We start from the raw sequence: 13,740 nt of genomic DNA on the forward strand, positions 1-13,740 counted from the left end.
CTGGCAATGGAGGAAGCCAAGCTTCTGCACACCCTGGTGACCCAGGCCTCTACTCAAGGCTACAAAGTTTCAATTATAGAAGATAAAAAAATCCCAACAAAAATGGCAGCAGCCACAGAGCTGGAGAGAGCAGGAGGCTTAAGTTGCCCCGGGAGACAGAGGAAGCCAAGTTCTCACAGCCCTGGCCTGCCTTGGCCTCTACTCAAGGCTACAAAGTTTCAATTATAGAAGATAAATAAATCCCAACAAAAATGGCTGCGTCCATGGAGTGAGCAGGAGGCTTGGCTCCAATCAAGGCTACAAAGTTTCAATTATAGTAGGTAAATAAATCCAAGATGCCAGGGCCTCTGTTTGGGTTGCTGGGGGGGCTGAAAACCACCACAGGCCCCTCACCCAGGCCACCCCACGCTCCAAGTGAACCCCCACCCTCATCCGGGACACCCTTTAGGGCAAACCAGCTGGCTCCCACCCATGCACCAGGTCTCTATCCTATCTAATAAAATAATAATATGCAAATTGACCATCACTCCAACACACATGTGATCAAAGATGGCTGCCCCCATGTGGACACAAGATGTCTACCACAAGATGTCCAGCAGGGGAGAGTTGTTGGGAGGAATCAGGCCTGCAGGGGAGGGCAGTTGTGGGCGATCAGGCTAGCAGGGGAGGGCAGTTGGGAGGGACCAGGCCTGCAAGGGATTACAGTTGGGGGCGATCAAGCTTGCAGGGGAGCACATATAGGGGTTACCAGGCTAGCAGAGGAGCGAAGTTGGGGATGCTTGGGCTACAGGGAAGAGCAGTTGGGAGGGGCCAGGCTTGCAGGAGAGGGCAGGGGAGGGAAGTTAGGGGTGACCAGTCCTGCAGGAGAGGGCAGTTAGGGGCAATCAGGCTGACAGGGGAGCAGTTAGGCATCAATCAGGCTGGCAAGGGAGTGGTTAGGGGGTGATGAGGCTGGCAGGCAGAAGCGGTTAGGGGCAATCAGCAAGGCAGACAAGCAAGCAGTTGGGAGCCAGCATTTCCGGGTTGTGAGAGGGATGTCAGACTGCCCGTCCCTTGAGGGGTCCCAGATTGGAGAGGGTGCAGGCTGGGCTGAAGGACATACATCCCTGTGCACAAATTTCGTATTATCTCATATTTATTCTTTCACAGAATATAGAACTGTATAAAACTCAAATTTGCTGAGTTCTTGGGAAGATTGCTGATTATCTTTTTCAAATGGCCAAGTGCCCTTCCTAGGTCTTTCATAGGATACTTTGTTTATCTTAATCATTTAACATATCATAATTGTAAAAAAGACAGAGCACCTTTTAGAGAGATGGATTTCAACTCTGTATGCTTTATATAAATGCTGTTTAATTTTTTATATATACATTTATTGATTACATAAAGTTTCTACAGTTTGTCTTTTCCTACACTGCAGTATATATCTCAAGAAGTAATATGCTGTGTTATTCTGAATCTTTAAACCCTTGATTATATTTTTGGAAGTACTTACTCGACCTCAAACAATTAATTTTAGCAAGTTTAACTTTATTCCCATTTTCTCTTTTTAAAAAAATGAGAGATCTGGATTAGACCAAAGGTTCCTATCAGCCCCCCATTTTGAGAATTTATATCAAGTCTGAGTCAATCTCCTGACACCAGATTTCTTAAATGATAGAATGTAATCATGGCATTAATTCCTAATGTTGACTACACATAACGTCTGACATATTGAAATTAATAGTATATTACATAATAAAGATCAATGAGTTCAACTAATTTAAAAGTAATGTAAACAAATCAAAGATTTATTTATTAAGATTTTAATTTAGCTTGATTTTGAAAAGTTGATCAAATCAAGGTTAATAATTTGTTGAGAACTTCACATGTCATTTTAACAACTTAACTCAGTATTGTTTATCCTTCATTACTTCTATCCAATTATTAACTTACTTATGGAATAGGTAGTAAGTTAAGTTCTTGTTACATTGTAAACTGCTTTTAAACAAGAGCCACATGTTATGTTAGAAAATTAATAGTCCATAAGGTTTAGTAAAATGTTAAGTACAGAAGATTGTAGTAAAGCTGTAATTTAAAAAATGTCAATTTTTCATTTATTGTTATTGTATTGCAATTTTTAATAGATTTGTGAGAGCACAATATATCAATTAAAATTTTGAGGGAGGGAGGAAGGAGAGAGACAATGATGTGAGAGAGAGAAAAATCAATTGGCTGCCTCCTAGGGATCAAACCTGCAAACTATGAATGGGCCCTGGCTAGAAATTGAACCCACAACCTTTTGGTGTATGGATGAGGGTCCAACCAAAAAACCACCCAGCCAAAGCAAGAAACATTGATTTTGTTGTTCCCCTTATTTATGCATTCATTGGTTGATTCCTGTATGTGCCCTGAGCAGGGATTGAACTTGAAACCTTGGCATATCAGATCAACTCTAACCAACTGATCTACTTGGTCAGGGCCAGTACTGTAAATTTTAAATTAAAATTGGCATATTTTTTCAGAGGAATCAGAAATATTTACTATAGGACTGACATTATTTATAATTGGTAAAAACTTATAAAGAAAATAAATTAAAACAAGATAAAAAGATAATTTTGTTGTGCACACTAATGGGTAAATACAATGCTTTCTTTAGTAGATATTTCAACAAAATTCACAGGAAAAGGTTCCTGTTTTATTCTTCTAATATTTTTCTTAAAAATGCAATGATGATAATAGATGAAATCTGATAGTGGTCATCTGATATTAATATATATATATTAATATATATATATATATATATATATATATATATATATTAATTCAAATAGGATAATTTGAAATAAAGTGCTATCCTAATACAGCCAAAGATTTAATAGCATAAAGAATAAGCAATTCTTCCCCCATTTGCCACCAAGGTACTGAGTCTTTGTAGAGATGAAAATGCCATACTATACCTTGATTTCTTCTATTTCGTCTGGTACTATCTTGTATGCTGATATAGTCCCACCCAACCTGAAATCAGAAGAAAATATTCACAAAACTGGCAATAGTGTATAACAAAATACGACTATTGACATCAGAGTGCCACCAATAATGCCCATTGCCCACCCCAATAACCATGAAGGCAAAACAACCATTTTATGATTAAGTTTTTCATATATTAGTGAAAAAAAGGGAGATAACGGATAACTACTGTAAGAGGAAACATTAAGTTAGACTGTTAACCATAACTAAACTTCTCTAATTGATGGTTTTAATGATATTAAAACTGCCACTTTTACTGATGGATTCTGTCACAAATGAGATATACCAAGAGTCAGTAGCAGACATAGTGTTTGTTTTTTTGTTTCTTTGTTTTTATAATAGATTTAATTTTTACAGTAGTTTTAGGTTTAGAGAGAAAATAAGTAGAAAGTAAAGAAATTTATTTCACAGATTCCAAACCACAGTTTTCTTTTAACATCTTGAATCAGTGTGAAATATTTGTCACAACTGATGAGCAAATATTAATTTTGCTTCTTTTAAAAAGTAGTTTAAACAAAGATTCGGAGAGATATGTGTACCCAGAAGAGTCCAATGGAAAAAGATGAGTGTTTAAGAATTACAGATTTAAGGCTTATGATCTTTGCCTTGAGGCAGTGATATCATTACATATCATGTTTGTTTGTTTGAAATATTTTGAAAAGCAGCTAAGGTTTATATAACACTCACCATTCGCTAGGCATAGTATATATTATCTAATTTAGCTGTTATAATGTTTCTATTGTAAAAATGGAGAAATTGAGACACAAAAATATTCAGTAATTTTCTTATGTAACTGAAGGAGCTAGTAAGTCAAGATGCTAATTGAGATGTACATTAAGTATAAAATACATAGCAGATTTTAAATACTCAGTATAAAAAGGTTAATTTAGTGATTACGTGCTAAAATAACATTGTGAATATACTGAGTTAAATAGCTATATTATTAACTTAATCTGTTTCTTTAGTTTTTAAAATGTGCTACTAAAGTTTTTAAATTCCATATATGATAGTATTGTGTTATTATCATATCTCTAGTGGACAGGTGCTCTACGTTCTTAAATTCCAAATACCTACCTACCAATGATCTAATTCAGTGCTTAAAAAGAAAATTTCTGATTACTTATTTGACTTTATAAGTACTCAATATAAAAAAAGGTATAAATAAGACACTTATGTATTTTAGATACTTTAGGATAACTCCTATCTCATATGTAAATTAATAAATGACATCCTGGTTTTCATTAAAAAGTAATTTAATTTAACGAAATTATCTTTTATTTAAAGTCCTGCATTTAAACTCTTTAATGTTACCATTTATCCTTGCCAATGGAACTAGTGTTCAGATAATTTTTTTTGCATACTGAAATAAAGTTATTTATTTATTTATTTATTTATTTATTTATTTATTTATTTATTTATTTATTGGGTGACTTGGTTAACAAAATTATGCATGTTTCAGGTACACAATTCTATAATACATTATCTGTACACTGAATTGTGTGTTCACCATCCCAAGCCAAGTCTCCGTTCATCATCATTTATCCCCCATGCCCTCCACTTCCTCCCTTAACCTCCTCTCCCCTGGCAATCACCACACATTTGTCTTTATCTACGAGATTTTTTGTTTGTTTTTTTGTTTTCCCTTTTATACTCAATCCCTTACCTTCCCCCTAAGTTCTCCCAATGCCAACCGATAACCTGCTCTTTCTACGAGGCTGTAATTATTCTGCTTGTTTATTCATTAGATTCCACATAGGAGTGAAATCATATGGTATTTGGCTTTCTCTGACTGGCTTATTTCACTTAGAATAATGCTCTCCAGTTCCATTCATGCTGTTGCAAAGTGTAAGATTTCCTTCCTTCCTTTTCTTTTTCTTTTCTTTTTTATTTTTTTTTAGGGCCAAGTAGTGTCTCTATATATAAAAGCTTTAGCAGCCATTACAATGGAACGTCCAGTGCCCTTTGGTTATGCTCATATGCATGCATACAAGTCCCTTGGTTGATCTTTTACCCCTTTGACCCACGCCTTCCCTCTTAAATTGGGCACTCTGTTCGATGTCTCTATGACTCTGGTTCTATTTTTTTGTTCATCAGTTTATGCTGTGCATTATATTCAACAAATGAGTGAGATTATGTAATATTTATTTATCTTTCTCTGACTGGCTTATTTTGCTTAGCATAATGCTCTCCAGTTCCATCCATGCTGTTGCAAATGGTAAAAATTCCTTCTTTTTTATGGCAGTGTAGTATTCCATTGTGTAGATGTACCACTATTTTCTAATCCACTAATCTGCTGATGGGCATTTAGGCTGTTTCCAATTCTTAGCTATTGTAAATTGTGCTACTATGACCATAGGGGGTGCATATATCCTTTTTTGTTTTCTTGGGATATATTCCTAGAAGTGGGACTAGATCAAATAGATGTGTGGCTGGAGAGTATCCCAACTTCAGATCCATGAAATGAGCTCTAAACTCCAATAAAAACTTAAGGAGTATAAAGAAACAGATAGAGCAGAGTAAAAGCAAGATGCATCTAATGAAAACTTCTTGGAAAATGACTTTAACACACATTGGTTATCCCAATTCATTTAGTATGTAATCACATACACTGTCTTGTTTTGTTATTGTTTCTGGTGTGTATGTTTGTGTGTATGTTTTCACAAAGCATTATAAATTAATAAAAGAAGGAAGAGTTCTTATTTTTTTTAAAAGATTCCACTCAATGTTTACTATTCTAATAAAACACTTTATATATAATTATTGAATAAATATTATGAAGAGGTTTTACATTGAGAAAGAACTATTAAGGATGTACCTTGTTCATTCTCCATTTCTGTTTTCCCTGTTGCCTAAGTGGTTCATCCTGGCTTTCTGCCAAAGCTAATTCAAAATTCTGACAATATACCTTTGATATTATAAGCTACTAAAGTTATAAGTCTGAATAGCACTTGAATGAGCATATCCCTATAGCATTCTTTATGGTCCAGCAACATGCATTTGTAATAGCATGGATATTCAATAAAACACTAAAAAAGAACCAGAGGTACTTTCAATAAGATTGTAATTTTAATTGCTTTCTCTGCATACTTATAATCTGTTGGGGAGGGGGCAGAAATCTGCTAAAGCCATAAGAGTTGCTCTCAATTGGCAGTGATTTTGTTTCCAGGGGAACATCTGTCAATGTCTAGATACATTTTTTTAAATTTATTTTTATTGTTGAAAGTATTACAAATGTCCCCCAATTTTTCCCATTTGCCCCCCCCCCCCAACCTGGCTCCAGCCCCAACCCAGGCCTTCACCACACCACTGTCTATGGATACATTTTTTATTAGTAATAGCTTAGATGGTGTTATAGTCATTTAGTGGGTAGAGGCCAGAGATGCTATTTAACATATTACAATGCAAAAGAAAGCTTCCCATAACAATGATCTGGTCTAAAATATCAATGATGCTAAGAATGAGAAACTTTGCATTAATCTAATATAGAAGCTAGATAGAAAATATGAAAATTTTTTTTAGAAGTATCTACAATATATTTACCATGGATTTGCTACAGAGAATTAAAAAGACTATGTTTACCACAGGAAATACACATGCACATATACTCAAACACACTTTCTAGAAATAAACCTAAAATTTTTGAAAAATCTGCTTTTTCACCATTGAAAGCTTGTGTCCACTAGTAAATAACTGTTTGTGAAGGCACATCTTTCAAATTCAGATTCTGTCTAGACAAACTTAGGGCCATGCTCATTCAATCTTTTAAGATGATTTCTTTGGCTATTTATGTATTTGTATGTTTGTTAATTTATGTGAATGACTTTAATCAGGTATTAATTCTTTAAATTAGCAAATGTCCTAACTCTCTCTATTATTTTGTACCAAAATATTTATAATAACTGTCTGGAAACTGAAGACATTTGAGTTTGTAGCTCTAGATTTTACTATATATCAACTTCAGTATAGAATATCTGAGGACATGAAACTATAATCATTTTAGAGTTTCCACAGAACCTAATACAATTCTTAGAAAATCAGTGCTTAATAAATATCTGGTTTATTGATTTTTGAATAACCTTTGGAATATTTTACAGCAAATTTTGTGTTGGAACAAAATTGTGTACATAATGTCCAAAATAATCACAGAGTTTACACATTTAACGTTATTAAAACATTTGCTTATAAATTTTATCTTGATTGGGCTTATTCCCATGTTTGCTAGAAGATAAACCCTAATCATTTGGTTACAGTTTATACTCTTAATCCAATAATATGGAAAAGATATAATATAGTTAGAATTCACTGTAGTAAGCATTTGTAAATAAATACGCTCTTGATTCAAATTAGCCTATTTTCAAAGAACATCAAAACATTACAGCAAATGAACTTGCTATACAATGGTACTGCTAAAGCATTATAAGAAACCCCATAGAGAGAATACATAAGAAATACTTTTTCCATTGCTTATCTCCTCCTGGAAGTCTACAAAATTCCCTTTTTGCTTCACGACAAATAGTGTTACAACAGTGGATATCCATATGCCAACAAATGAACTTTGATCTAACCCTCACACCTTACATAAAATTAACTTATACTAATGTTAGGTCTAAATGTAAAATTATAAAATTTTGTAAGAAAATACAAGAAAAAAATCTTTGTAACCTAGAGCTAGGACAAAAAGTTCATGAAGTTTTCCTCTGTGAGAGAAAATGCTAAGAAAATGAAAAAATAAAAAAAGAACATATTGGGGGGAAATGTTGGAAAACCACATATCCAAGAAAGGGCTTGTATATATCTTTACAAATAATATATAAAACTATATAAACTTAACACTAGGAGAGCAAACAACTGAATTAAAAATGGGCAAAAGAACCCTGGACAGTGTCACTCTGTTGGTTGGGTATCATCCTGTGCACCAAAAGGTTGTTGGTTCGATTCCTTGGTCAAGGCATATGCCAAGGGTTGCAGGCACGAATGTCAGTAGGGGAAATGTAGAAGACATCTGATAGATGTTTTGCTCTAAGATGGATATTTCTCTCCCTCTCTCTCCCTTCCTTTCTCTCTAAAAATCAATAAAAATCCTAATATATAAAAAGCCAGGGGCTGTAAGGACCACCAAACAGCCAGCTTGGAGCTGATAGAGCAGGATGAGTCACCATGAAGGGACCCCTACTTGGATCAGGCGCGTGGCCAGCCTTCAAATCAGTAGCAGCCCCTAGCCTGGGCCGGCCAGTGATGCAGAGGCGACCCCCACCATGATTGGGTCATGGCCAGCCTTCAAAATGCAGGTGGCTCCTAGCTTAGGCCTCCGGCCAGTGCCCCAGAGGGGACTCCCACCACTTCCCTCCCCTACAGGCCTGGTTACCCACTTCCCTCCCTACAGGCCTGGTCCATCCAACTGCCCTGCCCAGCAGGCCTGGTCCTCCCCAACTGCCTTCCCATTTTGGCCTGGGTACCCTCCCAACTGTCCTCCTCTGCAGGCCTGGTCCCCCCAACTGCCCTTCCCTGCAGACCTCATTTCCCCCAACTACCCTGGACAACAGGCCTGGACCCCCCAACTGTCCTCCTATGCAGGCCTGGGTCCACCCCACAACTGTCCTCCCCTGCAGGCCTGGTCCCCCTCCAACTGCCCTCCCCTACAGACCTGGGTCCCCCAACTGCCCTCCCCTGCAGGTCTGGTTTCTCCCACCCCCCTGCTGCCTGGTCTCCCCCAACTTCTCTCCTATGCCAGTCTGGTTACTCCTAACTGCCCTCCCTTGCTGGCCCGATCGCCTACAACTGCCCTCCCCTGAAGGCCATCTTGTGGAGGCCATATTTTGTCAACATGGGGGCAGCCATCTTTGATCACATGGGGGCAGCCATCTTGTGTGTTGGAGTGATGGTCAATTTGCATATTACTCTCTTATTAGATAGGATAGTTATGATATTGAAAGCAACCCAAGTGTCCATCAATAATAGACAAGTGATTAAAAAATTCGTGGTACATACACACAATGCAATATTACTGTCTTAATAAAGGATGAAATCTTACCATCTGCAATAGCATGGATGGACCTAAGAGGGTATTATGCTCAATGAAATAAGTCAGTCACAGAAAAACAAATACCATATAATTTCACTTACATGTGAAATTAAAAAACAAGATAAATGAACAAAATTGAAACAGACTGATAGATATAGAGAGTAATCTGGTGGTTGTCAGAGGAAAGGTGGATTGGGGAACAGGCCTGTAAGAGGTTAAGGGATTAAGAAGTACAAATTGGTAGTTACAAAATAGTCTCAGGTATGTAAGTAAATCATAGGAAATATAGTAAATAGTATTGTGCTAACTCTGTGTGGTGTCAAGGTACTAGAAATACTGAGGGCAACACTATGTAAAGTACATTGTCTAACCACTCAGCTGTACACCTGAAACCAATATAAAATAAAATTGAAAGAAAAAAATATTTAAATTCTCAAATAACTTCATTCTCTTGCATTTCATGCACAAAATCACCTTGAAGTTCTAATGATTCTGTGCATGTTTGCTTAAAATCAAAAGACTGAAAGAAATTGCAGCCTATTTCTTCTTGTTCTCATTATGATGATTAATTAAATTGCTGGTCGCGATCAATTCACATAAACATTGTTCAGGCATTTATCATTAGAGTACTTGAATACTTATACTCATCAGGATGCAACAATGGAGTGAAATAAATCTTTTCTCCTACAAAGAGTCTTACCTAAGGCAAATGACAAAGACTGTAAATATCTAGAAAGGGGAATTCTAGGATTTTTATAAAAAGGTTTGTATTTCACACGAACTCATATAGTAACTAACCCAGGAAGGTTACTTCGGCTTCTAAATTAAAAAGTTTTTGAAATTATGAGTACTTAATTCTGTTCTTCTAAAGGTGGCATATTTTAATTATTTTCCGTACTTCATGCAGGATACAAAATTAACAACAAAACCAGGTGCATTTCTCTAGACTAAAAACAAATTATGTGAAAAAGATATGTAGAAAACAGCTGAAAACCGATTTGGCTCAGTGGTAGAGTGTCGGTCTGCAGACTGAAAGGTCCTGGGTTCGAATCCGGTCAAGGGCATGTACATTGGTTGCGGGCACATCCCCGATAGGGGGTGTGCAAGAGGCAGCTGGTCGATGTTTCTCTCTCATTGACGTTTCTAGCTATCTCTCTCCCTTCCTCTGTAAAAAATCAATAAAATATATTAAAAAAAAAAAAAAGAAAGAAAACAATCCCATTTAAAACAGTATCTAAAATAATAAAATATTTAGAGATACACTTAACCAAGGAGGCAACTGACTCATACAATGAAAACTTCAAATCATTGCTGAAATTCTAAGACATAATAAATGGAAAGAGCATGTGTGCATATAATTGAAGACTTAATACTGTTAAAATGTCCATATTATCTAAAGCAATCAACATATTCAATGCAATTCCTATCAAAATCCCAAAGGCATTTTTTATAGAAATAGAAGAAAAAAATCCTAAAATTCATATGGAAACACAAAAGACCTCAAGTAACCATAGCAATCTCAGAAAATAAGAACAAAGCTATAAGTATCACACTTCCTGATTTTAAAATATATTACAAAGCTACAGTAACTGAAACAGTATGGTACTGGCATAAAAACATACATATATCAATAGAACAGAATAAAGACTCCAGGAATAAATCAATGTATATACATGTGCATACAATCAACTGATCTTTAACAAAGGTGCCAAGAATACAAAATGGGTAAAGGATAAACTCTTCAAAAAATGACATTAGAAAAACTGGACATCTACATGTAAAAAAATAAAGTTAGGTCCCTGTCTTACACCATATTAAAAAAACACACCTCTAAATGGTTCAAGAATTCAATGTCAGACCTAAAACTGTAAAACAAAACTCATAAGAGAAAAAATAGGGATTGACATTGGTTTGGCAATGATTTCTTGGACGTGACATCTAAAGCAAAGGCAACAGCGACAAAATAGACAAGTGGTACTACATCAAACTAAAAAGATTATGCGCAGTAAAAAGAAAATAAATAAAAATAAAAATAAACAGAATAAAAACCATCCTACAGAATAAGTGAAAATATTTGCAAACCATCTATCAGATAAGAGGTTAATATTCAAATATTTAAGAATCTCTTCTAACTCAACAGTAAACTAATAATAATCCAATTAAAAAATAAGCAAAGTTCATGAAGAGACCATCCCCATATAAGACATGTAAGTGGTCACCAGGTATTTGAAAAAGCACTCACCATTACTAATAATGTTCAATATCATTATTCATTAGGGAAATATAAATCAAAACTATAATGAGTTATCATTTCATACCTGTTAGGAAGGGTATGGTATATAAAAAAAGAGAGATGTGTTAGGTAGGATGAGGGGAAAAAAAGCAGTCTTTATACAGTGCTGGTGGAAATGTAGAATGGTATGACCACTCTGAAAAATAATATGGAGATTCCTTAAAATCTTATATAATAAAAGGCTAATATGCAAGTCAGCTGGCAGAACTGGTTGCTATGATGCACACTTACCACCAGGGGGCAGATGCTCAATGCAGGAGCTTCCCCCTGGTGGTCAGTGCACTCCCACAGGGGAAGTGCTGCTCAGCCAGAAGCCAGGCTTGCGCCTGGCGAGTGCAGTGGTGGAGCTGGGAGCTTCTCCTGCCTCTGCGGCAGCACAAAACATGTCCTACTGATGGCGGCAGCTCTAACAATGTCCTACTGATGGCTCTCAGCCTGTGAGAGGGCGCAGGTTGGACTGAGAGACCCCACCCCCAAGTGCACGAATTTTGTGCACCAGGCCTCTAGTATTAAAAATAAAGTACAATACTATCAGCAATTCCACTTCTGAGTATATATCCTAAAGAATTGAAATCAGGATCTGGAAGAGATATCTCTACCATGTTCACTCCAACATTATTCAGAATAGCCAAGTTATGGAAATAATCCAAATGTCCACCATAGATAATGTGGTACGTACATACAATGGAATATATTTAGCCTTAAAAATAAAAAATCCCTGCCATTTTCCATTTATAACAACACGATGAACCTAGATAACCTTATGCTAAGTGACAAAAGCCAATCACAAAAGGACAAATACTGCGTGATTCCACTTATATGAAGTATCTAAAATAGTCAATACCATAGAAGCAGAGAATGGAATAGTGGCTGCCAGAGGCTGCAGAAAGAGAAAACGAGAAATTATTTTTCAATAGGATAACGTTTCTGTTTTGCAAAATAAATAAGTTTTAGAGATCTACTGTATAATGTAATAGCTATAGTTAACAATATGGTATTGTTAAGAAGATGGATTTCATGTTAAGTGTTCTTTAACAAAGAACAACTACAACATAATATTTTTTTCATTTAAGTTACTTTTTGGAATAAATGCATTCACATGATAAAAAATTCCAAAGTTAGGAAAGTATTTCATACATGATGGGAGAAAACTATAATTGTATTGATTTTATGGTTTTTGTGATTTTCAATAGAATTAGCCTGGGGAGGGGACAGGAGCAGAGAAGAGGAGGATCTTTGCAGGGGTAGAGAAAGGAGATTTGTAATACTTTAAACAATAAAGATACATTTTTTTAAAATTTACTTTTAATTGGTTCTTAGCAATTTGATATTAACCATTTTTTTTTTTTTAGATTTTTGTGGTCCACTTGATAATAAAAAATTATTAAGTAAGGTATTGAATATATTTTAGCTTTATTGAGGTATAATTGAGATATACAAAATTTCATAAATTTATTATCTACATCTTGATGAGTTTGGGTTTTTGCATATACCCATGCTACCATCACCATAATCAAGCTTCTCAATATATTCATTCCCTACTTCTCTTATTCATTCACCAGCCTTGACCCATTTTAAAGAGTAACAACACACTGCATTTCTGGAACTCCTAGACAATAGATATATTATCTTTTCTATGCATTGTATATGTTGTTGATAACTTTTACTCTGTGTTGAATATTTCCATCTTTCTTTAGGAATGATGCTGGCCTATAATTAATTTCCATACTTAGCTTGCTGATTTTGGTTTCAGTATCAAGGTTTTACTTGTACAATTGATTGAATTTGGGACTGTTTTATTTCCTTCCCTACAAATATCCTTTCTTTTAATTCTTTGTAGATTTTGTATACAATTAGAACGATTTAGTCTGTGAAGAGAGGCTGTGTAAACTTTATGTTAAGAGAAATGAATGTACATTGTTAAGAAAAAGACTCATTAAAGAACTAAATCAACATACATAATTGTTTTTTAAAAGGGCAGAGAGAGATGGGATGGTATAAATCAATTCCTCGCTTTTTATAACAAGAAGTCTATACTTATTCTCCAAATTTAACAGACTTAGAAACAAAGGAATAGGACTATCATCTTTAGTTATGAAAGTAATCATAACAACTACTAAAATAAAAAACAGCTAAAAATGACTATCTTAGGGAACTGATAAATATGGGAGATCTTCCTTTTAACTTTATGATCTTCGTTTCTATATTAATTATTTTACTACTTTGATAAGAAAAAATAAAAAAAATAGATTTCTTAGTGGAAGAAATGTTATAAATCTGTCACTAGGTGGCAGTCTCAGCAGAAATCTAGACTTAGGGTTAAAACCAGGATATCAAGAACAGAACTTATACTTTAACATGTGAATTTTGAAGGGGTAGATCTGATGTGGAACCTGAAGCACTGCATAACTTATTA

The 13,740-nt window shown here is 35.3% G+C and overlaps 1 protein-coding gene across 18 annotated transcripts in view; it reads right to left on the minus strand.

Annotated features, from left to right (window-relative positions):
• GPHN (gephyrin) overlaps positions 1-13,740 on the minus strand; it is a 349,286-nt gene that overhangs the window by 244,540 nt on the left and 91,006 nt on the right. For all 18 annotated transcript variants that reach the window (XM_084866488.1, XM_084866485.1, XM_084866487.1 and 15 more), the window contains exon 3: positions 2,940-2,997. In XM_084866488.1, coding sequence (XP_084722614.1) covers positions 2,940-2,997 — 58 coding nt within the window. The remainder of the gene's footprint in view (positions 1-2,939; positions 2,998-13,740) is intronic.

This window comes from Pipistrellus hanaki (assembly GCF_964339955.1).
Source record: "Pipistrellus hanaki genome assembly, chromosome: 1".
Taxonomy (NCBI): Eukaryota; Metazoa; Chordata; class Mammalia; order Chiroptera; family Vespertilionidae; genus Pipistrellus; species Pipistrellus hanaki.